At 54.3% G+C, this 26,609-nt stretch overlaps 8 protein-coding genes across 8 annotated transcripts; 6 read left to right on the top strand and 2 right to left on the bottom strand.

Moving 5' to 3' along the window:
• Positions 1 to 74: 74 nt before the first annotated feature.
• Positions 75 to 3,436, top strand: M421DRAFT_420290 (glutamine synthetase/guanido kinase). Its single transcript, XM_033592424.1, has 2 exons — positions 75 to 1,523; positions 1,575 to 3,436. The coding sequence occupies exons 1-2, from the start codon at positions 375 to 377 to the stop codon at positions 3,384 to 3,386; spliced, it is 2,961 nt and encodes a 986-aa protein (XP_033449309.1). The 5' UTR covers positions 75 to 374; the 3' UTR covers positions 3,387 to 3,436.
• A 1,064-nt stretch (positions 3,437 to 4,500) lies between these two features.
• M421DRAFT_92163 (carbohydrate-binding module family 43 protein) lies at positions 4,501 to 6,151 on the bottom strand (the record flags this gene model as incomplete). Its single annotated transcript, XM_033598016.1, has 2 exons — positions 4,501 to 6,024; positions 6,080 to 6,151. 2 exons carry the CDS (start codon positions 6,149 to 6,151, stop codon positions 4,501 to 4,503), a joined length of 1,596 nt encoding a protein of 531 aa, XP_033449308.1.
• A 3,036-nt stretch (positions 6,152 to 9,187) lies between these two features.
• M421DRAFT_4874 (glycosyltransferase family 48 protein) lies at positions 9,188 to 15,153 on the top strand (the record flags this gene model as incomplete). The annotated part of the gene is made up of 3 exons (XM_033594755.1): positions 9,188 to 9,369; positions 9,424 to 14,760; positions 14,811 to 15,153. The coding sequence occupies 3 exons, from the start codon at positions 9,188 to 9,190 to the stop codon at positions 15,151 to 15,153; spliced, it is 5,862 nt and encodes a 1,953-aa protein (XP_033449307.1).
• A 416-nt stretch (positions 15,154 to 15,569) lies between these two features.
• On the top strand, positions 15,570 to 17,555 carry M421DRAFT_420287 (PLP-dependent transferase). The gene is made up of 4 exons (XM_033592423.1): positions 15,570 to 15,919; positions 15,975 to 16,075; positions 16,139 to 17,141; positions 17,201 to 17,555. The coding sequence occupies exons 1-4, from the start codon at positions 15,695 to 15,697 to the stop codon at positions 17,396 to 17,398; spliced, it is 1,527 nt and encodes a 508-aa protein (XP_033449306.1). The 5' UTR covers positions 15,570 to 15,694; the 3' UTR covers positions 17,399 to 17,555.
• Positions 17,556 to 17,988: 433 nt separating this feature from the next.
• Positions 17,989 to 18,694, bottom strand: M421DRAFT_61783 (uncharacterized protein; the record flags this gene model as incomplete). Its single annotated transcript, XM_033595913.1, has 3 exons — positions 17,989 to 18,095; positions 18,163 to 18,434; positions 18,510 to 18,694. 3 exons carry the CDS (start codon positions 18,692 to 18,694, stop codon positions 17,989 to 17,991), a joined length of 564 nt encoding a protein of 187 aa, XP_033449305.1.
• A 1,002-nt stretch (positions 18,695 to 19,696) lies between these two features.
• On the top strand, positions 19,697 to 20,092 carry M421DRAFT_92160 (uncharacterized protein; the record flags this gene model as incomplete). The annotated part of the gene is made up of 1 exon (XM_033598015.1): positions 19,697 to 20,092. The coding sequence occupies one exon, from the start codon at positions 19,697 to 19,699 to the stop codon at positions 20,090 to 20,092; it is 396 nt and encodes a 131-aa protein (XP_033449304.1).
• A 2,582-nt stretch (positions 20,093 to 22,674) lies between these two features.
• On the top strand, positions 22,675 to 23,589 carry M421DRAFT_4870 (uncharacterized protein; the record flags this gene model as incomplete). Its single annotated transcript, XM_033594753.1, has 5 exons — positions 22,675 to 22,791; positions 22,841 to 22,922; positions 22,972 to 23,121; positions 23,187 to 23,451; positions 23,502 to 23,589. 5 exons carry the CDS (start codon positions 22,675 to 22,677, stop codon positions 23,587 to 23,589), a joined length of 702 nt encoding a protein of 233 aa, XP_033449303.1.
• Positions 23,590 to 23,908: 319 nt separating this feature from the next.
• M421DRAFT_61948 (ATP-dependent DNA ligase) lies at positions 23,909 to 26,563 on the top strand (the record flags this gene model as incomplete). Its single annotated transcript, XM_033595927.1, has 1 exon — positions 23,909 to 26,563. One exon carries the CDS (start codon positions 23,909 to 23,911, stop codon positions 26,561 to 26,563), a length of 2,655 nt encoding a protein of 884 aa, XP_033449302.1.
• Positions 26,564 to 26,609: the final 46 nt, after the last annotated feature.

Genomic DNA, 26,609 nt, shown 5'->3' with positions numbered 1-26,609 from the left:
ATTAATACAGCTAACTGAAGATGGCTAGTTCTTCAACACTTCCCCACCACAGCCCAGCCATCATTGGGTGACCCCTCCATCCCAGCCACTCCGTGGTCAAGCGTACTCATGCGATAGTGATCCTTTTTGCGGTTGGGAGTGTGCAAGAACATTCTGCTTGCGGGACTGGAGTCGCAAAGAACACCCGAGCTTCCGCGCCAGCGACGTCATCAGTTCAGCAACCTGCTTTGCATGCATGCCACTTTGTTAGCGTTGACAGCGAGCTACGATAAACGATAGACGTAAGAGCCAGTAAGCTTCGGCGATATATCAAGTGGCTGCAAGACCTTCAAGGCAATCAAAGATCCGGTCAGGTTCGACAAGTCAAGAAAGATATGGAGCCTAGTACTGCCCCACCACAATCCATCGAGCAGCTGCGACATGTCGCACTCAACTTCCCTATAATCGACAACCATGCTCATAACCTCATCCTGCCGACGCATGCGGAGACAATCCCATTCGAGACTATCACTTCAGAGGCGCAGGGTCGAGCTCTACGAGATACTTTCAAGTCCCTTGCTCACCTAAGGGCAGCACGGCAGTTGCGTGAGCTCTACCAGCTTGACGACGATGCGGACTGGAGCGATATCCTCGAGCAAAGAGAAGAGTGGCTTCGCTCTGATTCTGAGCGTTTTAATCAGCGCTGCTTCGAAGGTGTCACGGCCTTACTTATCGATGACGGCCTCGCTGGACCTGGGAAGGCCCATCCGTACGACTGGCATGATCGCTATACAGACGCACCGAGCAAGCGTATCGTACGCATCGAGACTGTTGCTGAGCGCTTAATGGAAGCCATTGTGAAGGACGCCGACGAGGATGACCTTGGACGAACGCACTTCTACACCGAAACCTGGACTATATTCATGGATGACTTCGAGCGCAAGATCCAAGAGGCTGTCGATGATCCGGAAGTCGTGGGGTTCAAGACCGTCATTTGCTACAGGACCGGACTGGACATCGAAGAAGACTACGAGCGCGCTGCGAAAGCAGTCGGTTACCCTTTCGAGCGGTACGTTAAGAGTTGCGTCCGTAAGCGCAGCTTTAGAGTCGAGCGGAAGGCACTCAACGATTACCTGGTGTTGAGGACTCTTGAGATTCTGTCAGATGATCTTGCACGCTCGGACGGATTCTCCAAGCCATTGCAACTGCATACCGGACTTGGCGACAACGACATCGACCTGAGCTTGTCAAATCCTGCATTTCTCCAGCCACTCATCGAAAACTACCCCAACGTTCCGTTCGTCATTCTCCACTCAGCCTATCCATACACACGTGAGGCTGGGTACTTGGCAACAGTATACAAGCATGTTTACCTCGATCTGGGCGAGGTGTTTCCAATGGTTAGTCGAGATGGGCAAAGAGCAATCCTGCGACAAGCATTAGAGTTAGTACCGGGTAGTAAGCTTCTCTACTCGAGTGATGGACACTGGTTTCCGGAAACCTTCTGGCTTGCCAACAAGCAGTTCAGAGAGGTCTGGCTTGATGTATGTATTCGACCATCGCATAGACCGTACTGGGCTGACTGACAAGCCTAGCTTCTTATCGAGTATGTCGAGAAGACTGATCTTACGACACACCAAGCGATTGGCATGACCAAGGATATTCTGTTCAACAACTCAAACATGCTATACAGACTGGGCTACGAGCCCCTGTTCAGCGAGATACCACGAGAGGCACCTAAGCAGCTGACTTTCAATACGAAAAGCACAGGGGAACCGCAGTCACGGTCACAATCACAGCCTTCACCGGTGCCCATTGCAATGCCTTCACCGTCGTACAGAAGCGTTGGGCCACGCTCAGACTCACAGATCTCACCTCGTCATCGATCTGCTAGTCCGTACAGTGCATCTCCATTCCCACCTCCCTCGGGGATCACGTCGCAACTTTATGATGTAGCTCATTTCACTGATTTCATGCAGCAGAATTCGGGTATCAAGTTCGTCTACGTCCAATGGCTAGACTACACGGCAACGATGCGCGTCCGCATTCTTCCAATCAAGGAGTTCACTCGCATCATCCATGAAGGGGGGCGCATTGGCATATCGCAGGGCAACATGGGGACCCTGCAGAACGACTCGTTAACACCCGTTGTCAACACAAAGGGGCAGATCTACGTAGAACCGGACTTGCTTTCCTTGCGTCGAGCGCACGACAAGGACCCTCTCAAAGCCGCGACAGTCCTAAGCTACTGGCGCTCTGAAGATGGCCACCCACTGCCCGCATGTCCGCGCAACAATCTCGAAACGCTCATCACTGAACTCCAATACAAGTATGACACAACCCTCCAAGTAGGTTTCGAAATTGAAGTCACCTTCCTCGTTGGAGACAAACCGCGCAACCCCTTCAATTCTCAGCCCCCTCAGCAATCCTACGAAGGAGTCACCACTATACATGCATGGTCCACCCTAACACCTACACAATGGCTCCAGACGCCTATGCTCGCCGAGATCGCAACATCTCTCTCCGACATGGGCATCGATCTCCAGCAGTTCCATGCCGAATCCGGACCAGGTCAGTACGAGTTCATTCTGCCACCAGCTCCTCCATTACTCGCCATCGATACACTCATTCAAACGAGACAAGTCATCGCTCAGATCGCAGCTCTATACGGCCTACGAGCGACACTGCATCCCAAGCCATTCGGCGAGAAAGGTGCAGGCAGCGCAGCGCACGCGCAGATCTCAATACAACCACCAACCCGCGATAGAGAATTCTTTGTCGGTGGCGTGTTGAATCATCTACCCGCTTTGTGTGCGTTCACTATGCCCGATGCACAGAGCTACGGCCGAGTCATAGACGACCAGTGGACGGGCGGCACATGGGTTAGCTGGGGCACGCATAACTGGGAGTGTCCACTGCGGCGTATTGAAGACGGGCATTGGGAGATTAGATGTCTTGACGGCCTTGCGAACATGTACTTCGTCATGGCTGGTATTGTTGCGACGGGTATGCTGGGGCTGGCTTCTGTGCCTGCTGCAGCGCCGCCAATGCAGACATATGATCAGAGTGTCGCTGGCGCGACAGAGCACGGCGGTGTCGGCCTTGCGGATGGAGAGGAGAGGCTGCAGCAGCCAGTTCCTGAGCGTGAGCAAGGGTACACGGAGTTGGATCTCCCTGTCAACCCCTCAACGCTTGACGATGAGGGAAGGGCGAAGTATGGGGTGACTAGAAAGATGCCAAAGTCTTTCAACGAGGCGTTTGCTAGGCTCAAGGCTGATGGCGAACTAAAGGAGGCGTTGGGATCGGAGATGGTGAGGGATTACTTGACGATGAAGGATTGTGAGCAGGATATGTTGGATAAGATGGGCGAGGTGGAGAGGCGGGAGTGGCTCATTGAGCGGTATTGATTGCGTTTGTATGTTTTCCCTAGTACATAGTAACGATGTCGATGATTCACGACTTCTCAATTTCTAGGCCGGCGCGTATATTTGCAAATGTGAACGTTGCACTCAAGGTCCTGCTATCGTTTAGAAGTACAGCGCTTCGAGTATGCAGCGATACAACGTCCAATGACATGCACGATTTATGATCTGTTCCTGGCACTCTATCGAGACCTAGAAACCCTATAATCGATTTTGATTTCCTTCTTTGGTCTTGGGAATCAGACTGTAGTCCGATCTCGTTCAACTTCTCCAACACTGCCACCTGGTCGTCCAGATGGGTCATGGCACATAGCACTTGAGTAAACCCCGCACACGCAACCCAACACCCAAACGCTCTCAAACCCCCTCGAGGCATATTTCCCGATCACGCTATCAACCGCAGGAGTCAATCAAAATGTGCCTCAAGCTCCCCATGAGCTGGTTCCCGTGAACTCATCGTATCCATCATCTCCGCACTCGTATTCCCAATCCCCTCATCCCACAATCAACACGCATGGAACGATTGACGTGTGTCTATTTCCGTTCGGTCTCCGTTTCGATCAGTGTTCGATATTGCTCGTGTATGCGCCAAAGGGCCGTGAGCCGTTCGCGTGTAGCGTGCTTTGCACAGCCCCGTTGGTGCGGGTCGCCACACAGGGGTGCGGAGGCCTGAGATAATTGTAAGCAATCGAAGTTCTCTGGATTAGCTGTTCGAAAGGAGAAAAGCTATGGGGGCCCTGTGAGAAGTCGGAGAGCGTGTTTGATGACCTGTGGTGCGAAGAGCGTTATGGAGGCCTCCCTAAAGAGGCGGGAAGAGCGGATGGTGAGATGCATATCGTGCGCGGGTATGTGACGGAAGACACACGCATTACTAGACGAGATATTGCAGGGTTGAGCATACTGATGGGCACAAAGCGAACAAGATTCTGCAATGATTACTTTCGTTTTTGTGTACATTGGAAGAAAAGATTACACCCAGCTCGTATCCAAGTCTCCACCGAGCTCACAAACAAAGGGGAATATTGCCGTCTCGTCCTAGTCTATCGCGAACTATGCAAATGCAATTAAATACAATTCAACCCCTCGCTAGCTACACCTCTTACAAGAGGATCATAGCCATGCCTGAGGCGACAGCACCAAAGATGTAGGCGCTCAGGCCCATGCCGAGAGCAGGGACCGCGAGGCCAGAGGCAGCGCCGGTGGAGTTGGAAGAGCCAGAGGAGCCGGAGCTAGAGGCCTTGGCGGCAGAGGTGACGGAGCCAGTGCCAGCAGTACCCGCCTCCTTGAGGAGGCTGCTGCAGCCAGAAGCAGTGGGAGTAGCAGTAGCCGACTTGGAGGTGGCCTTGCCCTTGAAGCTGCAGCCGCTGGGAACGTCCTTGACGTAGGCGTTGAGTGCGAAAGCAAGCTGCTCCTTGGCAGTGCACATGCCGTAGGAACCATAGGCGCCGGCGGTGACGTTGCGGTTGATGCCAACGCAGTATTTGCCGCTTTTCTGACCGCAGATGTAGCCAAACATGTCACCAAAGTCGTCCTCTGTGGCTGAGTCGGCGACGGTACAGCTGACAGTGTCCATCATGCAGGAGCAGAGCTGGGCGTTAGCGGCAGGAGGAAGAGGGTCAGACTCGGCCTCCCACTTGCCAGCCTTGACAGTAGGGCAAGAAGCAGCAGCAGTATTGGTGGGTGTGTAGTCAGCCATCTTGACACTGCTAGGAGTAGCCTTAGCGATCTCCTTGGAGAGGTTGTCGAAGTCCTTGTTGGTGGTGACCTTGCCGTTGCTGACGGTGGCGAGACCGAACTCATTGGCCTCTTCGAAGTACATGTAGACAATGCCACCAGACCAAACACCAGTCATCTCATCGCCGTAGAGAGCGCCGACCTCGGTGAAGAGACGAGGACGAGGAGTGTTGCAACCATACTCAGCAAAGAAGACGGGAACGTTGTACTTCTCGAACTCCTGGGTGCGAACATCGAAACCGGACTCCTTGAAGGAAGAGTCACCGCACCACGAGTAGATGTTGTAGCCCCAGAAGTCGATGGCATCCTCGCTGTTCCCGCAGTCAAAGTAGTTGGCAAGGTTCTCGCGGATGTCGGCATCGTCGTTGGTGGCGTAGCCGACGCCGACAGAGCGGTAGCTCTTGCTCTTGATGTAAGCCTTGCTGTCACGGACAGCAGCCTTGACGAAAGCAGAAGCCAGGGTGTTGTTGGGCTGGTTAGAGACCTCGTTACCGGCGAAGAACCCGAGAGTGTTGTCGTACTTCATCAGCTCGTCGATGACGCTAGTGTAGCGGGTGTAGAGGGTGGTGGTCCACTCGGCATCATCACGGTTAATGGAGTTGCCAGGCTCAGACAGGTCGGCAACAACGTAGATACCAGCATCAGCGAGCGCGTTCATGCAATCCTTGTGGTCTTTCGCAGGGTCGATAGCGTAGACACGGATGGTGTTGGTCTTGAGCTTCTTCAGGTACTCAATGTCGCGCTTGCAAGATGTGCTGTCGGCAAGCGGGTCGGTGATGTTCAGATCATCAGAGTTGGTGGATGAGGTGTTCGAGTTGACTTCCTGCTGGTAAGCGACACCCTTCATGAAGAACTGGGTGCCATTGTTCTTGTAGAAGAACTTTGAGCCCTGCGTTACTGTTAGAACCCTGCATTACGCCAGCCGCTGTCGTGGAACGGCGTACCTTGATGACAATAGGATCAACGGCGGCCTGCACACCGGCAAGCAGCGCGGTCGCAGCAATAAGGCCTCGCATAATGATGATCTATTTGATCGAAGAAATGTCCAAGAAATGTCGTAGGGTATTGGCAGAGCTTGGTTTGAGGCGCCGAGGTCCTGAGGTCACGGCACGTCTAAATGGTGTTCGAAAGGCGCGAAAAGAGTGAAAGAGTATGACGCAGCAGCAAACAACGCTGGATGCAAGAACAGCTTTAAGGGTGTGAAGTAAAGAGTGACTGGTAAAACAGAAAATTCGCACTGGAAACAGCACTGAGGCAGCCTGGGTGAAGAAGTGAGAGGTCGACCAAGCTTCCCCAAGGCGGATCTGCGAGGGCGAGGGTAACCCCTGAGGCTAGGCCAGTTTCATAATTTTGGACTCACCATGGCCCGAGTCTCCACCTTGATTGCTGCCAAGCGTCTCGGAATTCTAGAAGCGCCCTGCTGCTGTTCTGGCATCTCGCCTTGCACGCAATCCATCCATCTTGACGTTGCGGATATTTGTGCAATGAAAACAGACGCCAACCAACGAAGCCAGCGCGCTTGAGACGCAGGTACGGTGAAAATTGCGCATACGCGTCTGCACCCCACCTAGCGGCTGATGTGACCCAGTGCAGCACTTGCAGATAGATGGTGCTAAATCTGACCTGAGACTGGCATCCTCACGTGCTGTCGGGACGGATACAAAATACAATACTTTCGGTACGCCACGCCCGGTATGTGCGTGATGTTTTTGACAGATGCGTGTCGTTGTCGGTCTCGTCTCAGTAACACACGGTGGCCGACACGTCAAGGAAGGCCTGAAGTTGAGACCAGGCGCGGGTACACCGGTACCTGCACGCATGGAGCTGAAACGGGCGTGGCGAAGCAACGAGGCGGCCAATCCAGCTCCGTGTCGAGGAGGTCGATACCGAGCTACCAGCTCTTCTCGCCTTGCAACCGCGTATGATAGTATGCACTGCACTATTGGACGACGATGGTTGTGGAGGAAGAGCACAGCCAGCTCGGGTGCACACTGTGTCCGCATGGTGCTCTTGACAGGCGAGTTCGACTGATGCACTTCAAAAGGTGGCGGTTGGACAGGCTGTCACTATTCCAACAGCTGATGCTGGTGCGCGGCAAAAATGGCAGTCAACGATAGTCTGTCGCCTGTTTCTTTATATGGAATTCCTACTGTGAAGCTGTACGTACCGCTGGACGTGTCGCTCCTGCTAGCTCTGCGTCCAGTACATACCAAAGCCGGGCGAAACATGGAAATTGCGTGGTGAACGCAATCATGATCTCGAGTCTCATCATGCCGTTCCGGTAACGAGACTAGGCGTGCGTCCCAAGCTGTTCGCTTTCTCTGTAACGCAGCCGTGGACCGCGAATTTGACATGTGGGAACAGGAGTGTCTAATATCACAGCTATCAGGCCCAGGCCCATGCCCGAATTGTACATGCTGCCGTTGGCAATTTCGTCATTCTGCAAACCTTTTGAGGCACCCTCAATCACCTGCCTTGCAATAATCAGGGGAGGCAATCAGTCAATACTCAATGTTCGGGGTGACAGCGGCTTCAACAGGAAGAAACAAGCCCGTCAAGCGTGCGAGTGCAGCGGAAGGGGGCGGGCATGGAGCATCCGGTTTCCACTCCGCTGAATCGCTGGCTGTCAGCCCCCTTCCTGCTTCTGGCGTTGCGACGCACCGTTGGCCGGGATCGAGCGGGAACAGCGCCACGCGCCATACAATTGGTCAAGGTTGACAGGAAGAAGCGTCCTATCCTTATCGCGCCGATAGCAGCAGCACCAATCCCAGCGCTGGTCGTGCTGGTTTTGGTTTGATCAACGAGCGGGCCCATTTGCCGTGCGCATTGGTGCAGCGGTGCTGCAGCGTCGTGACGTGGACGGCCGGTCGTTGAGTGGGTGCATGCAAGATGGTGCAGCCCGCGGAATGATGATGTTCAGACGGCCAGGGAGAGCGCAGAGCTCCCTCAGTGAAGCAGAACAATGCAGCGCCCTTCGAGGATCAATCGAGCGTGCGGCCAGGGTGCCAGACGAGACAGTCTCAACTGCAGCCGTTAAACCACATGGGGCTTTGCTCGGGTATGTCAATTGACGATTTGCACTGCGGCCGATCGGGAATCCCAACACAATGGTTTTTTTAGAACCGGTTTTCTCCAGCATTCCCGCCATGCTCGCGTGCATTGCAGTGAGTGGCTGAAGGGCAGTGCAGGACACGAAGGGAAGAAGAGCAGCAACACCACCATCGCATGGGCAAGAACCTACGTAGTAGATATATCGCACTCGTGCACGGCGTAAAAGGCCTCATCATATCAAGTGGCAACGGCATTTACTGCAATTGCTAGGCGTGAAGCACTGCGAGGGTACCCATGCATAGCCCTTCACGGCGCTAGACCAGCTTGGCGTGAGCCTCTCATTTTCAGGGGAAACTCCTCAAAAGGCCTTTTGCCGGCGCTCTCGCATTCCTCACGCTCGCTCGCTCCCTCTCCGACTATTGCGGTGCTGCCCATTGTCCCTTTCAGGTCCTTTCAGGTCCTTTCACACTGCCTCTCGTTCTGCGTTGAGGTTGTTTGATTGTCCGCGGAGGCCCTTCCCAGCTTTTCAGGGAAGCCGCCACCACCCACCTAATTCGCCCAGCAGAAGCAAGCGCCGACTCGCCGCGCGTCTCCTCTGGCAACGACAACGGACTGCAGCTGCAGCAGCGCCTTCACCTTCGTTAGCATCACAACAACGCCCCCCGGCCTCTTTCCACCAAACAGGTTATCTCGATCTCGTTCCTGGGGCATTCGAGCTCCGTTCCACCCTCGCTCACACCCATCCCTCGCTCCGGCGACAACACTTGCTGTGCGCACCACGCTCGCGCACCGCCGCAGCAATTAGCCATCGACATACGTCGCGGCAATTTAATACGATCAATTCGACATCGCCGCCTCTAATGCCCATTGTTTGAGGTACGCACGCCCCCTCGCCTCGCCTGCGACACACCGTGTTTCAGACGCAGCCCCGCGCCCACGCGACGACACTTTGTTGACAGCATAACACAGTTCCTACATCGCAACTCTAATCTTCCCCCACGATGTCCGGACATCCGCAGGGAGGCCACTACGATGATGGCTACGGCCACCAGGGCCAGGCTCAGCCGCAAGGCCAGGACTCGTATTATCACGACGACCAGCAATACGGCCAGTATCACGACGATGTTCGTGGCCAGCAGGGTCACTACCAGCAGAACGGCAACGACGCCTATTATGACGAACAGTACGTCTCACCACCTTTTCGCTCTAATGGCGATAAACGCTAACATCACAACAGAGCCTACTATGACGGCCAGCAGGGCGCCAACCACCAGCAGAACGGCGGATACTATGACGACCACCACGGCCAGCAACAGGGCTACCAAGATGAATACTACAATGACCAGTACTACGACCAGGGTGGCGCACAGGACGGATACGCACACAACGCTCAGAGTGGCCAGCCCAGACGCCGCCAGCATGACTCCGAAGAAGACTCCGAGACCTTTAGCGACTTCACAATGAGGTCCGACATGGCTCGTGCCACCGACATGGATTACTACGGCCGTGGCGACGAAAGGTACAACAGCTACAACGGCGACGGCCAACGCGGTTACCGCCCTCCTTCGTCGCAGGTCTCGTACGGTGGCAATCGCTCCTCTGGTGCATCGACACCCATCTACGGTATGGACTACTCGAACGCTCTTCCTGCCGGTCAGCGTTCACGCGAGCCCTACCCAGCCTGGACAACCGAGGCACAGATTCCTTGCACCAAGGAGGAAATCGAGGATATCTTCATGGATCTTACTGCCAAGTTCGGTTTCCAGCGTGACAGCATGAGGAATATGTATGACCACTTCATGACTCTGCTCGACTCGCGTGCTTCCCGCATGTCACCGAACCAGGCTCTTCTGTCCCTGCACGCCGACTACATCGGTGGAGAGAACGCCAACTACCGCAGATGGTACTTTGCCGCTCATCTTGATCTCGATGATGCCGTCGGTTTCGCCAACATGAACCTTGGAAAGGCCAACCGTAGGACGCGTAAGGCCCGCAAGGCGGCGAAGAAGAAGGCTGGCGAGAATCCTGGCAACGAGGCGGAGACCCTCGAGGCGTACGAGGGTGACAACAGTCTCGAGGCTGCTGAGTACCGCTGGAAGACAAGAATGAACCGTATGTCGCAGCACGACCGCGTTCGCCAGGTTGCTCTCTACCTTCTCTGCTGGGGTGAGGCCAACCAGGTTCGTTTCATGCCTGAGTTGCTCTGCTTCATCTTCAAGTGCGCAGACGACTACCTCAACTCGCCAGCTGGACAGGCTCAGACGGAGCCTATTGCGGAGTTCACATATCTGAACGACATCATCACGCCGCTGTACCAGTACTGCCGTGACCAGGGTTACGAGATCTCGGAGGGCAAGTACATCCGCCGTGAGCGCGACCACTCTTCCATCATTGGATACGATGATATGAATCAACTCTTCTGGTACCCAGAGGGTCTCGAACGCATTGTCTTCGAGGACAAGTCTCGCATGGTCGATCTTCCCCCGGCTGATCGCTTTGCGAAGCTGAAGGATGTGGTATGGAAGAAGGTCTTCTTCAAGACATATTACGAGCGACGTTCGTGGTTCCACATGCTGGTTAACTTCAACCGTATCTGGGTCATCCACTTGTCAGCCTTCTGGTTCTACACTGTCTTCAACTCTCAGCCCGTCTACACCAAGAACTACCAGCAACAGTTGGACAACCGACCGAAGAAGGCCGCTACTATGTCTGCTGTTGCGCTTGGTGGAGCGATCGCTTCATTGATACAGATTCTCGCTACCTGCGTTGAATGGGCTTACGTTCCTCGCCGATGGGCTGGTGCTCAGCACTTGACCAAGCGTCTTATGTTCCTCCTCGTGGTATTTGCAGTCAACGTTGGACCCAGTGTCTACATCTTCGCTATTAACCAGGAAGGCACCATTGCTAACATCCTGGGCGGCGTCCAGCTGACCATCGCTTTCATCACCTACATCTTCTTCTCGATCATGCCGCTCGGTGGTCTCTTTGGCAGCTACCTTACTCGCAACTCACGCAAGTATGTCGCCAGCCAGACTTTCACTGCGAGCTACCCACGTCTCAAGGGCAACGACATGTGGATGTCCTATGGTCTCTGGGTTCTGGTCTTCGCTGCTAAGCTCGCTGAGTCTTACTTCTTCTTGACTCTGTCGATCAAGGATCCTATTCGTATCCTGTCGCACATGAAGAAGCCTGACTGCCTGGGTGATGCCATCTTCGGCGACATCCTTTGCAAGTACCAGCCTAGGATCCTGCTCGGCCTCATGTACTTCATGGATCTGGTCCTCTTCTTCCTGGATTCTTACTTGTGGTACATCATCGCCAACATGTTGTTCTCCGTCTCTCGCTCCTTCTACCTCGGTGTGTCCATCTGGACCCCATGGAGGAACATTTTCTCTCGTCTTCCGAAGCGTATCTACTCGAAGATTCTCGCAACCACGGACATGGAGATCAAGTACAAGCCTAAGGTCCTCATCTCCCAGATTTGGAACGCCGTGGTTATTTCGATGTACCGTGAGCATCTTCTTGCTATCGATCACGTCCAGAAGCTTTTGTACCACCAGGTTCCTTCTGAGCAGGAGGGCAAGCGCACTCTCCGTGCTCCTACCTTCTTCGTTTCTCAGGAAGACCATTCATTCAAGACCGAGTTCTTCCCGGCTCAGAGTGAGGCCGAGCGACGTATTTCTTTCTTCGCCCAGTCTCTGTCCACACCTATTCCGGAGCCCCTGCCCGTCGACAATATGCCCACTTTCACTGTCATGATCCCTCACTACGGAGAGAAGATTCTTCTCTCGCTCCGTGAGATTATCCGCGAAGACGAGCCCTACTCCCGCGTCACACTTCTTGAGTACCTCAAGCAGCTCCACCCTCACGAGTGGGACTGCTTCGTCAAGGACACCAAGATTCTCGCCGATGAGACTTCGCAGTTCAACGGAGACGACGAGAAGAACGAGAAGGATACCGCTAAGAGCAAGATCGACGATCTCCCCTTCTACTGCATTGGTTTTAAGTCTGCCGCTCCCGAGTATACACTCCGAACACGTATCTGGGCCTCGCTCCGTTCTCAGACTTTGTACCGCACCATCTCTGGTTTCATGAACTACAGCCGTGCGATCAAGCTTCTTTACCGCGTTGAAAACCCTGAGGTCGTGCAGATGTTTGGTGGTAACTCTGACAAGCTGGAGCGTGAGCTCGAGCGCATGGCCAGGCGCAAGTACAAGATCTGTGTCTCAATGCAGCGGTACGCCAAGTTCTCTAAGGAAGAAATGGAGAACACCGAATTCTTGCTCCGCGCCTACCCCGACCTTCAGATTGCCTACCTGGACGAGGAGCCGCCTGTCAACGAGGGTGACGAGCCCCGCATCTACTCTGCTCTGATTGACGGCCACTCCGAGATTATGGACAATGGCCTCCGCCGCCCCAAATTCCGTGTCCAGCTTTCCGGTAACCCCATTCTTGGAGATGGCAAGTCTGACAACCAGAACCACGCCATTATCTTCTACCGTGGAGAGTACATCCAGCTCATCGATGCCAATCAGGACAACTACCTCGAGGAGTGCTTGAAGATCCGCAGCGTTCTTGCTGAGTTCGAAGAGATGACTACCGACAACGTTTCGCCCTACACACCCGGTCTTCCCACCACCAAGTTCAACCCTGTTGCTATTCTCGGAGCCCGTGAATATATTTTCTCCGAGAACATCGGTATTCTCGGCGACATTGCTGCCGGAAAGGAACAAACGTTCGGTACCATGTTTGCTCGAACCCTGGCTCAGATTGGTGGTAAGCTCCACTACGGTCATCCTGATTTCCTCAATGGTATCTTCATGACAACTCGTGGCGGTGTTTCCAAGGCTCAGAAGGGTCTCCATCTCAACGAGGATATCTACGCTGGTATGAACGCTCTCCTCCGCGGTGGTCGCATAAAGCACTGCGAGTACTACCAGTGTGGTAAGGGTCGCGATTTGGGTTTCGGATCGGTTCTCAACTTCACCACCAAGATCGGTACTGGAATGGGTGAGCAGATGCTGTCTCGCGAGTACTACTACATGGGTACTCAGCTCCCTCTCGACCGTTTCTTGTCCTTCTACTACGCCCATCCTGGTTTCCACATCAACAACATGTTCATTATGTTGTCGGTGCAGTGCTTCATGTTCGTTCTCCTCCATCTGGGCGCCCTTAACCACGAGACCATCCTCTGCCAGTTCAACAAGGACACCCCGATTACCGACCCACAGTGGCCTAATGGCTGTGCCAACTTGGAACCCGTCTTTGACTGGGTTGCTCGTTGTATCATGTCCATCTTTATCGTCTTCTTCATCGCCTTCGTACCTCTAGTTGTTCAGGAGCTTACTGAGCGTGGTTTCTGGCGCGCTGCTACGCGTCTGGCCAAGCACTTCTCGTCTGGATCACCTTTCTTCGAGGTTTTCGTCACCCAGATCTACGCCAACTCGCTCCAGACCAACTTGTCCTTCGGCGGAGCTCGTTACATTGGTACTGGTCGTGGTTTCGCCACTGCTCGCATTCCTTTCGGTATCCTTTACTCTCGTTTCGCTGGACCTTCCATCTACTTGGGCGCTCGTGCCTTGATGATGTTGATCTTTGCGACAATCACCGTCTGGGGTCCATGGCTCATCTACTTCTGGGCATCCTTGTTGTCTCTCTGCCTTGCGCCGTTCTTATTCAACCCCCACCAGTTCTCTTGGGACGACTTCTTCATCGACTACAGGGAATACCTCCGCTGGTTGTCTCGTGGCAACACTCGGTCTCACAGCGCCTCTTGGATCGGTTACTGCCGTCTGTCCCGTACTCGTATCACTGGTTACAAGCGCAAGGCTCTTGGAGACCCGTCTTCCAAGCTGTCTGGTGACGTTCCTCGCGCGGCTTTCTCCAACATCTTCATGGCTGAGGTTCTTGGCCCTCTAGTCTTGGTCGCTGTCACGGTCATTCCTTACCTGTTCATCAACGCCCAGACTGGTGTGCGCAACCGTAACACCGCGCTCGACTCCGCCACTCTCAGTGACGGACAAACCCCCAAGGCTGCCGGTGCTCTGGTCCGCGTCGCTCTTGTCGCCTTCGGTCCAATCGCCGTCAATGCGGGTGTCCTCGGTGGTCTTTTCGCCCTGGCTTGTTGCGCAGGTCCTCTTCTCGGCATGTGCTGCAAGAAGTTTGGTGCCGTCCTTGCTGCTATTGCCCACGCGATCGCTGTCATCATGCTTCTGGTCTTCTTCGTCGTAATGATGTACTTGGAAGGGTTCAGCTTCCCTAGAGCTCTCGCTGGTATGATCGCTGTGGTCGCTATCCAGCGTTTCATATTCAAGCTTATCATCACCCTTACCCTCACTCGTGAGTTCAAGGCTGATACCTCCAACATCGCTTGGTGGACTGGTAAATGGTACACCATGGGATGGCACACACTGTCTCAACCCGGACGTGAGTTCCTTTGCAAGATCACTGAGCTTGGCTTCTTCGCTGCCGATTTTATTCTGGGACACGTTCTCCTTTTCTTTATGCTTCCGATCCTGTTGATCCCCTACGCCGACAAATTCCACTCTGTCATGCTGTTCTGGCTGCGACCCAGGTATGTTTCGACGTTCTGTCTACCAAGTAGTCCCTGCTAACAAAAATTAGTCGTCAAATCCGTCCTCCTATCTACTCGCTCAAGCAGACCAAGCTCCGCAAGCGCAGAGTAGTTCGCTACGCCATCCTCTACTTCGTCCTCCTGGTCGTCTTCCTTGCTCTTGTCGTCGGCCCCATTGTTGCCGGCAAGCAGATCAAGCTTGGCGTCACTCTGCCCTTGGAGCTCCTCCAGCCTACAGGGTACAGCAACAACGACACATCGTCGTCGGTCACTGGCTCGTGTATTCAAGCCAATTGCCCGCCGTACCAAGGTGGTGATGCTGAGGCCACTGGCGACTCGGCCTCGACGACTGACGCGTCGGCGCGTCGCTTCCGTCGCTACATGGCTTATTAAAAGTTTCCGACCAATAGATCGACGCAGGTCAGCAGCTTTGACATTTTGCATTTTAAAACATGGGCGGAAGCATAGCGTGGAGACCTGGTCGGTCCCATAACGATTGTAATATTTGAATTAGCATCTTTTTTTTGTGAGGGGAATGGGGTGTTGAGTGGAGCTAGATGCACTTCAGCACTCCTTCTGGACATGCACTTGGTTTAAAGCGCAGGCTTTGCACATATACTACGATGGGATCGTTTTGGTTCTTGGGATGGCGAACATGTTAGAAGAGATTGCGCTACATTTTAAATACATGAAGATTTCAGTTCAAATCTGCTCTTCCGCCTTCCCCGTGAGCTGTGACATGGAGCTTGCACGTGTTGGCAGTAAAGAGGATGTATCACATGTTTCATGGTTTTTATTTAACATTACATGGTGGCCCCGAGAGACACGTGAGTGAAATGCTGCTCTCCGCGCAACGCCGCAACCCCCGAACTTGGAGGCACAACACCCAACAGCAATCCGCGTCGCCGCAGCACGCAGATCACCGGACACGACGATGGACCTCCACGAAGTGCAGAATGCAACGGTTCGCTTCCTGAACGACGCCAATGCCTACCTGGAGAGGATACCTGGCTCGTCAATTGCGGTGCGCTACATCAAATCGAGCTACCAGAACGACCCGGTCAGAAGCGCAGTCGAGCTTTTCCTGTTCCTCTTCGCGGTGCGGTACCTGCTTGCGCCCAAGTACAGTACACAGAAGAAAGTGCACCTTACAGACGCGGTATGTTGTGCTGCGAAACCGGGCAGGGAGGGCAGTTTCGCTGACTGGAGGATAGGAGATCGACGAACTTGTGGAGGACTGGACACCCGAGCCGCTTGTCGCCACGCCCACGCCGTTCGAAGAGCTGGACAATGAGAAGAGGCCCGTTATCGTTGGGTATGTCGACCCCAGCCTTCATCCGCCGGCCGCTGGCATGCTGCAGTGCTAACCCAGGCGCAGGCCTACAGGACCCAAGTCGAAGCTCTCCAACGGCCGCACCGTCACGAACCTCGCTTCCTTGAACTTCTACAACTTCGTCGCAAACGAGACCCTCAAGGAAAAGGCCATCCAGACCCTCCGCACCTACGGCGTGGGCCCCTGCGGTCCTCCCGGATTCTACGGCACACAGGATGTACACATGAAGACAGAGCAGGACGTAGCTGCGCACCTTGGCATGCCAGCCTGCATCATCTATGCGCAAGCTTTCTCCACCATATCGAGCGTCATCCCCTCCTTCTGCAAGCGCGGAGACATCATCGTCGCAGACAACGCCGTCAACTTTCCCGTGCGCAAGGGTATCCAGATCTCTAGGAGCACGGTGCGCTGGTATGAGCACAACGACATGAACGACTTGGAGAAGGTTTTGCAAAGAGTCACCAAGGAGCAGGCTGGCAAGCCCCTCACACGCCGGTTTATCATCACCGAGGGCCTGTTCGAAAACATCGGCGACGTCGTGGACCTGCCCAAGCTGATTGAGTTGAAGCTTAAGTACAAATTCCGCCTGATCCTTGACGAGAGCTGGTCCTACGGCGTCCTGGGCAGGACTGGACGCGGTGTTACCGAAGCCCAGAACGTCGATGCAACAGAAGTTGACATGATCGTTGGCTCTTTATCAGGGCCTCTGTGCGCCGCAGGAGGGTTTTGTGCCGGTAACGATGAGGTCGTAGAGCATCAGCGCATTTCTTCTGCTTCGTACACATATTCTGCGGCCCTGCCGGCGCTTCTTTCGACAACGGCAAGCGAGACTATCTCGCTCCTGCAGGAGCAGCCAGAGATCCTGACAAGCCTGCGAGAAAGGATCGAGGCTATGCGCGGACAGCTCGACCCCAGGAGCGACTGGGTCAAAGTCACCAGCTCGGCGGACAACCCCATCATGCTCCTCGTCCTCAAAGACGAAGTGATCGCAGCCAAAAACTTCAGTCTGGACGACCAGAACCAGATCCTGCGCGACGTCGTCGACGAAGTACGTCCTCCCGCACTTCCCCATCCCCATCATCGGTGACAGACAGCTAACATGCACAGTGTCTTGCAAACGGCGTGCTCATCACACGACTCAAAGCCTTCCCGCTCGGCCTCGGCGTCAACCCCCGCGACGCCGGCTGGGCGCCCGTGCCAGCGCTGAAGGTGTGCGTGACCAGCGGGCTGACGAAGAAGGAGACGGAGAAAGCCGGCGTCATCATCCGGCACGCCATCACCAAGATCATCTCCAAGAGGAAGTAAGACCTGGACGAGGCACGAGTACGATTCACGCTGGATTTGGGACCGGAGCATGGTTGGTTTGCTGAGCGAGCATTTTGGTTGCGCGCACCTTCTTTGTACCATTCTTGGGTAGACTACGCTTTGTAATGCATAATGGACGCTTGTCTGACTGTCGAATTGATTGCCATATGTTCTGTTTGCATGCATCGTGATGCTGGTCATGGCTGAGTTTTCGTGGTGGTCGCTAGGAACTGGTAGGGGCTCTATGTTGTCAGCACATCTTCGAGATGCTCATCGTTGGCATGGGAGAGGCGAAATTATGTCATTGCATCAGGAGTAGTCCCGTAACACCAGCAATTGCATTGCATATGGTGCACTTCTCGACTCGGACGACTGGCTGACCATTCGCACGTTGACCATTCTGTGCTATGCTCCGTATCTCATCTCAACGATCTTGACCCCGAACGCCGTAGCTGCTAAGCAGTGGTATCACATATCCAATCCATCCCTCTTGCCATATCATCCTATACACATGGTCTTGTTCGTAAAATGCTTATAGATGCAGTAATATAAAGTCTGAGAAGTAAAGTTTGTACGCGATTGAGGGGTGCTTAGTCGCGGTACTGGTTCGAGTTGACCTGGCTGGCCATGATCATCATCCAGACGAGAAATACGGAGCCGACGATCCAGAATGCGAAGACGGCTTGCCAGCACTGACCTGGTGCTCGTTAGCACATATCTCACTCAAATTTTGGATCTGAAGCTGTGCTTCCAAAGGTACGTACAGATATTCTTCTGCTGCAGAAACGCAAGCGTATTCGCATTCGGCCCGCTTGCGTCGTCACTAAACACATAAGTGTTGCATTGATTGTTGATGTTCGGCCCGGCGAAGAGCTGTATCGCGGTGCCGATTATGCCGGCAATGAAGAGTACGAGCAGGATGAAGGAAAGGAGCATCATAGTGACTGGGAGAAGCTTTCGTTGCGCAATGTAGACGATTTCGATGATGATGAATATCATGGCGAGCGCGCCGACAGTCACGCCGTAGGGCATGATCCTGGTGTGTCTGTTAGCATTGTAATGCTGTAGGGTCTCTAGAGAGACACCAGGAGGTGGTGTGTTGTAGACGTACCAGGGTGTGCCCAATCCCATGCGGTCTTGTATTGCCATGAACTGCGCATTCACGCCCAGTATTGTGCCCGCTGTCGCCAGCATAACAATCGTCCAGATGTTGAGCTGCAGGTCAGGCCAGTAGTACTTCTCACGTACTACGACGGCCGAGCCGACTACTGTCCCTGAGTGACCTGCGCGTGCCATTGTGTGTGATTTGAGAGGACTTCTGGTGCTTCAAAGACAAATTGGTGGCTCGAAGTTGTCGAGGCTCTGAGGTATGAGCGCGCGGGATGCGCTTGATAGTGAGATGAACTTGGCACGCAGCCGTGTAGCCGTAATTTGCCTCTGCGATCTGTACCCTGCTCTTCCATACACGCTCTCAGATATCTTGGTTCGCTCGTTGCAGCGCTCAAGTCGAGGCGCGTTGCGGTGGTACAGCCGGCAGCGGGCGCGAGCAAGTGACGTTGTTCGCGGGACGATGCGTCGCGGGGCAGGAAATGAGGAGCGTCGCGGAGATATCGATATTTTACTGTCGATGTTGATGCACACAGACGGAGGAAGGAGCGATGAAGTCGACAGTATTGTGAGACGAAGAAACCGGGTCAGAAGGAACGTGGGCGCGCAGCTTCCCTGTGTCCATACAGGCTCAGTTCTTCTAGTGCCGCCAATGGCGTTCTTTGGATGGCTGGGGTGAGGAGGCTGGCACTCGAGGTTGGCCGCGCAACCAACATCACGATCCCAGGAACCAAGTTGCCATGTCTGAGCACATGGTAATCCGTACTATCAAACTTGTGACATATTCCTTACTCGAATCGCACGTGGTCGCCGTTGTCACACGCTCAACCTCCCTGTCTAAGCCCTTCTTGTGCGACCGAGTCTGGGCGAGAAGTCAAGAGGTCTCAACAACCTTGCTATTCTCAACCTCCACGGCTCTTACCGAGAAGATCCGACATGCGCATAATAGGTAGGGCCCTAGATGAATGCAAGGCAGCTTCGGTGGCAGGTTCAGCTTTCACACGCTTTCGACGATCACCAAGCTCAAGTATTTCGGCATCCTACTTGAAGAGGGACTTGACAACATTCTCACGAGTTCTATTGATGAGGTATCGGCAATTACCACGTGTTCTAGTCAAGTACTGCGTAACCACGAATCACTGAACAAAAATTGTACACAAAGAAGCAGACTTCAACCCCCCTTACGCGCGAATGAAGGGAGTACCCTTAGTTCTGCTCTCCCTGTGTTTCCTCAATGCATACCAAACCACTAATCCGACCAGAGCCAGGCCAGCAACAGCCCCGACTGCAATCGCTGCAATCTTTCCAGTCGAAAGCTTGTCCGAACCGCCGTCAGAGCTAGGAGCCGTGCTACCTGTCGAGCACGCACTTGTACATGAGCTTATCGGGCCTGCAGTCTCAGATCTCGATATGGTAGTGCTCATTGTCGTGGCCGGTACGAAAGACGACGCAGTGCTCGTGACGCTCGACAACGCTGCTGCTCCTGGGCTGTTCAGCGTCCACCGCGTTCCCTCACCATCACCTGCCCTGAGCGTCAGTTTCAACGTGTCCGCATCGATGTCGAGGAAGAAGTCCGGCCCTGTGTAACAGTTGCTGATCTTTACACTCCCATTGCTTTGCTCGTCGAGCATCCAGTACTGCCCGGACCGTTCTTGCACGTAGTAAAAGTGCATGACGATGGTGTTTTTGCCGTTATAGTTATCCACTTCTAGGGCGATGTTTTATGACCATTCTGTTGGTACTGTGATGACAAGGTCCATTGAGGTATTGATGCCGAACTCGTCATCGAACTTCCCCAGCTCCTGTTCATACCACTGGAAGACTCTCGTCATATAATCAGTACTGATCTCCCCTGGGCTGAGATGCGAGTATGGCGGCGTGTCCTGGTCTTTCGTTGCCTCCAAGATTGCGCCGATATTGAGGTTCATCACACCATCTAAGACCTGAAATGTCATATCCGGTTCTCCAAGTACACTTTGTATCCCAAGTTCTAGTTTCGTGTGAACCATGGATACTGCATCCGGGCTCAAATCGCTGCCCCAGTGCTGCTCCTCAGCTGAGCTGCACTTCGAGTACGATATGACACTCGACATCTTATCGTGATTGTCCATCTGCGGGCCCCAGTCTGTTACGACATCGATTTGATTAAGATAGCAATGCGCTCCCGATGGCGTGGCATAAGCCACTCCTGAATGGATGAGAAACTCGTACAACGTGACTTTTCAGCGAGACGTACCAGTAAATGTGGTGCCAGTCTAGTCCGATGACCAAACATGTTTCCTGAATATCCTGTGGGTAAAAGCTTTCTCGTGTTGCTCTACCATCAATTTGTGAGAAGGAGCTGTTGCCGTGATGGTCCATTGTATGTTGGTCAAATTTGCGCGTAGGGAAGAATCGTTTGGTAGCTCTTCAGTAAGATACTAAGTCGATTTGGAAGCTGGTGTACATCTATGGAGTCAGATTTGCCACGATCAAATTAATCTCTGCCCCTCATCGGTGTGATCTCTCCGCATGTGGCTGATTTCACGAGGGAGCAGTTAAAGCAGCCATGCATCAGGCAACAGCTTGGCACATGATTCTTCAAGAACGTAAAACGGTCTTCCGGAGAGACACCCCCGCCGTTGCCCCCGTTGATTAAGCAGACACAAAAGCTTTTCGTCATTGAGACAGATCGAAAGACACCGAAACCGGAACAGACCCCTCAAAAACCGGTACCGCTCCTCACGCCAGAACTTCTCCGAGAGTTGCGTGAAATCATCCGATTGCGATATGCGCTCGACGTAGAGATCTGGAGCAAGCGAGAGGCAAAGTTCTACGCCTGTGACAAGTTGAAAGAGAGCATGAGGAGGTCCGAAGCGGCACTGGAGAAGATCAAAGAAAAGTTAGTGGAATGGGATCGCGCAGAATACTTCGCGGACTATAAAGAATATGAGAAGTTCTGAGAGATCAAGCGCTGCTTGATGGAAGGAGAAAAGACTAACTGGATGCAGAAGCCACTATGGGAATTCGCAAACCATGCTGACAATTCATGTCAAGAGCCTTGGGAGACAGATGGCCAGCCGATCACTTCGACAACGAGATTCTCGAATCAGAACCGGATTCACATGGGCCAGATTGATAGACCCATAGGAGGACCGCAGAGGCCGTACGGAGGAGTAATCAGACCAACAAGCGGGTCGCAAGGCTACGCCGACAGCTCTCAAAGACCCATACATGGCACACCAAGACCTGATGATTTTGTTGTTCAAAGACTTGCTCGTGGGCCACCACTGTCGAGACCTAGACCACCACCGCCGAAAACTAGAGGTATGCCTCCACGACATATGCAGGTTACACCCACGCACGAAGGACCCCCCGTATGAGGCCCCCGCGTACGATACACCTCCAAACCACACGTTTAGGCACAGTGCGCCACAGCACCCGACACCAACATCTTCTGGCAGCGGACAAAGACCTCTGCGCAACGATCAGGCGTCCAACTATGCCTGTCAGTCGCCCAAGTACCGTATTGCATCACCGGTGGACTGCGTTCACGCTACAACGCTACCCCATGCGCACCGCGCACCGCGCACCGCTTCCTCCACCTCCACCTCCAACGGAAGGAATGCGTTCGCCGTCGTTCCATGCTCCAACACCGTTCGATGGCAACGGGATTCTTGTGATGAGCTCTCCAGAACCTAATATAAGCTCCCGACGTTCATCAACGGATGCGCAACGTCAAGTGAGTGGTCCTCCGGGACAGTCGTGAGATGTTCCAATTGAGTATGCCAAAGAGAGCACGCGCATGAGCAGAGCCTTCGCTCAAGGTACAATAGCCGAGACGCATATGACCCGCTGGTTTCGTCGTAGGAATACAAATCTCCTTCCGCATGTGACAATTAATTGTAGTCCTTCATCTTGTCACTTTGGATGTTTAGATACTGCGGTGCATGTCGGTGCGTGCCCGAATCGGTGTTTCTGCTACCAAGACCAGCTGATCCTGTCTTCAATCGAGACCTCTTCAATTACCTTTACCTGGGTATGATGATGTTTGCAAATGACTAGCGTCCAGCTTTCGGGGTATATCACCCTGCGAGCTCTTTACTTGCGAGCTCTTCTCACCCCCAACCACAACACCTCCACCCGATCAACGGGTCCAGCAATAGGATCTACTGCCGGCCTCCTCGAATATGTACAACGCCAACGAGATGATGGTCCAAGCGGCAGCGGTTGGAGTAGATGGTCTTGCGGAGTTCAATGGAGGAACAAGTCTCTCAGGCGCCAGCTGGTTGAACAACCAGGCCAAGGTTAGTAATTTTTCGGTTGCTGGCGTGGACTGCATACTAATTTCAGCAGCTTGAGCAGCTCCACGAGCTCCGCGTTATGGCCCTGGGTAATGCGAAGATCATATACGGCTCCGAGAAGTTCAAGTTCTACGGTTCGTCATGTCGGCAAGACACATTGCGTCCGTACTGACTCAGTTCCAGACGTAGTCGTTGCATATAGTGCGCCGGAAGCAAAGTTCGCCGCGGTGCTCGTGTGCAACTTCAACGAAGCGACGAAGATCCTGCGCAAGGAAGTTGCGGCCTGTCCGCTCGCAGCCGTACGCGATATCGTCCATGGGCTACACGTTGACAGTGGGCTTTTGCTAAGTGAGTGATACCCTCATTTTCTCACTTCTGCGTACTGGTTTGACTTACAGCCAAGTACAACGTCGGCGACCAGCTTTTCGGACAGCAAGGCGGAACTCTGCGTGATGGCGTGTTCGGACTGCATGAGTGGAAGAGTGCGGTGGCCGACTCAAGCCAAGACCAGGACGACACTTCGAGCCTTCTCCGTGCCAGCTTCTCAGCTCCGGCGGCACCGCGAGTAGATCGACAGCCATATAAGCGCTCTCGTAGGGATAATGGCCGTGGCGATTACTGGGACCGGGATTTAGGGTCGCGTGAGCCGGAGGGCAGACTCAGGTATGACAACTGAAAGGCGATCAAATGATGGAGACGGTGATTCATGATAGCCCCGAGGGAACGAATCTGGCCGCTCCTATAGCACAGAACGGATCTCATCAGGAGGTGTCTAGTACCTCGTTCTGGGCAATCGAGTAGAAAGGCTTTGAAGAAGGGAGCCACACAACATTGAGTAGCATCTGAGCTAGGCGGTTCGAGGAGCACGACACGCTCGAGACGACCGCAGAGGTAGTCAATCACTTATTGAAACGAACCTGAAGTGTACTCGTGCGGAACATTCTGACGACGGTGACCATGTGCAAATGTCTATGGAGCATCTCAAAATGAACAAATCAACGCGTGACCGCGCGACGCGACTTGGTCCGAGCTCGAGCGTCTGCTACGACGTCATGGACGTGAATGTGCCGAGAGCAGCGACTTCCCAGCGATCGCCAATGAACATGTCTGCTTCGCGATAATGGATAGTCCTTCGAAGCGTCGTAAGAAGAACGATGGATCAAGCAAACCGGTGCGCAAACTTGACTTCTTTTTCGCCAAACAGACCGCCAAAGCCGCCGCGGCAAACGATGCGCCGCCGAGCGAGACCACGGAACCGAAGGCGCCGGAAGCAGTAGACCCAACAAACCTCACGGATGAGGAGTATGCCAGGAAGCTGCAGGAAGAATGGGACCGAGAGGCTCGAGCGGAAGGCCAGGGCGCAGCGCAACCGCGGAAAGAAGAGGATCTGTTCAGTTCGAATGAACTCTACAGAGATCCCAGTCCGCCTACAAGGACCGCTGTAAATCGCAGTACCGAAGACAAGAGCAACACCGTCACTGATGGGGTGTCAACATCCATCATAGGATCTGCAGCGCCAAAGCTACAGTCGAATACGCTGTCGTTGCAATCAACCGCGACCGAAGAAGACACTGTAACCGCAAACATTCCGTTCGACCAGAGTCCGCTCGAATTTGAGCCTTCGAAATACATACCAGATCTGCGGAAACACTGGACTGCTGATGGCGGACGTGCCACATATGCGCTGCTGACGAGATGCTTCATCTTGGTCAACAGCACCACAAGTCGTATCAAGATTGTGGACACGCTTGTCAACCTGCTGCGCACAATAATAGAGAGTGACCCCGATAGTCTGCTGCCCGCAGTATGGCTGGCTACAAACTCGATTTCGCCGCCATATATCGATCTTGAACTCGGTCTGGGCGGTTCGGCAATCTCCAAGGCGCTGAAGAAGGTGTGTGGACTGGACAATGCCGGGTTGAAGACACTCAGCAACAAGTACGGCGACGCCGGAGATGTGGCGTTTGAGGCGAAGAAGCGTCAGTCGTTCACACTCCGCAAGCCGAAGCCGCTCACGATCAAGAGCGTGTTCGACTCTCTAGTCAAGATCGCCAACAGCAAGGGGAACGGCAGCGTTGAAGCGAAGCAGAGAATCGTAGAGAGGCTAATACAAGACGCACGAGGCGCTGAAGAGAGTCGGTACATCGTCAGGACGCTAGTGCAGCATCTGAGGATAGGCGCTGTGAAGACGACTATGCTAATCGCGCTATCACGCGCGTTCCTGCTATCGAAGCCGCCAAACGCCGACTTCGAAACACGAGATCCGAAAGATCTGGCGAAGCTCAAGAAGGAGGACCTGGTCGATATCTACAGCCGGAATGAAGAGATTGTCAAGGCATGCTTCGCCAGAAGACCGAACTATAACGACATCATACCAGCGCTGTTGGAGATCGGCGTGGGTGAAGAGCTGCTCCTGCGGTGCGGGCTGGCTCTGCACATACCGCTCAGACCCATGCTGGGCAGCATTACACGCGACCTGGGCGAGATGCTGACCAAGCTACAAGGGCGCGACTTCAGCTGCGAGTACAAGTACGACGGGCAGCGAGCGCAGGTGCACTGCGACGACAAAGGCAAGGTCACCATCTTCTCGCGACATCTCGAAGTCATGACAGACAAGTACCCAGATCTCGTCGCCCTGGTGCCCCAAATCAGAGGCGAGGGCGTGTCCAGCTTCATCCTCGAGGGCGAAGTCGTAGCAGTAGACCGCTCGTCCGGTGAGCTGAAGACGTTCCAAACGCTCGCCAACCGCGCCCGCAAAGACGTCCTGATCGGCACCGTCACAATCGACGTCTGCCTCTTCGCCTTCGACCTGATGTACCTGAACGGCGAAGAACTCCTCAACCGTCCCTTCCGCGAACGGCGCGATATGCTGCGCAGCCTCTTCGTCGAGATCCCACACACCTTCACATGGGTCACGAGCCTGGACGCGACATCCGCCGACACCGAGACGGTGTCAGCCTTCTTCAAGAGCGCACTGGAGCTGAAATGCGAAGGCATAATGGTCAAAGTACTCGACAACCTGCCAAACCCTGATCTGCTCGACGAGCTGCACCCCGACGACGCGCCCTCGCTCCCCCCAACGCCTAAGAAAAAAAATCCCACAAAACCCAAAGGCAAAAAGCACACCGCCACCCCAGACGCAGACGCAGACGAGCCCAAGAAGTCCGGCCGCCGCAAAGCGCTCCCCGCGACGTACGAGCCGGACAAGCGACTCGACGCGTGGCTCAAAGTGAAAAAGGACTACTCCACCACCTCTGAAACGCTCGATCTGATCCCTGTCGCGGCCTTCCACGGCAGCGGCCGCAAAGCAGCATGGTGGTCGCCCATCCTGCTCGCGATCCGCAACGAGCGCAGTGGCACCCTGACGGCCGTGACAAAGTGCATGTCGGGCTTCACCGACGCCTTTTACGCCGCGAACCGCGCGAAATACGATCCGGACGATGCGGACAACGCCAACGTGCTGCGCGGCGGCAAGCCGCATTTCGTCGAGTACGGCGGCGGCGCCGGGTGGCCCGCGGTGTGGTTCGAGCCGCACGAGGTGTGGGAGGTGGCGTTTGCGGATCTGACGCTCAGCCCGACGTACACGGCGGCGATTGGGCTCGTGCATGAGGACCGCGGGCTGAGCACGCGGTTTCCGCGGTTCCTGCGCGTCAGAGACGACAAGGGGATTGAGGAGGCGACCGAGGCGGAGGAGCTGGCGGAGCTGTATAGAAAGCAGGAGGCGAGGCCGAAGGCGGAGGAGGCCAAGGAAGCAGAAGGCGAGGACGTTCAGTAACGCACGTGAGAGACTTGGGTTTGGATTCCGATCGGGCTTGCCATGT

This window comes from Didymella exigua (genome assembly GCF_010094145.1).
Source record: "Didymella exigua CBS 183.55 unplaced genomic scaffold M421scaffold_12, whole genome shotgun sequence".
NCBI classification, from domain to species: Eukaryota; Fungi; Ascomycota; class Dothideomycetes; order Pleosporales; family Didymellaceae; genus Didymella; species Didymella exigua.
This window is presented reverse-complemented; position numbering and strand designations above follow the sequence as displayed.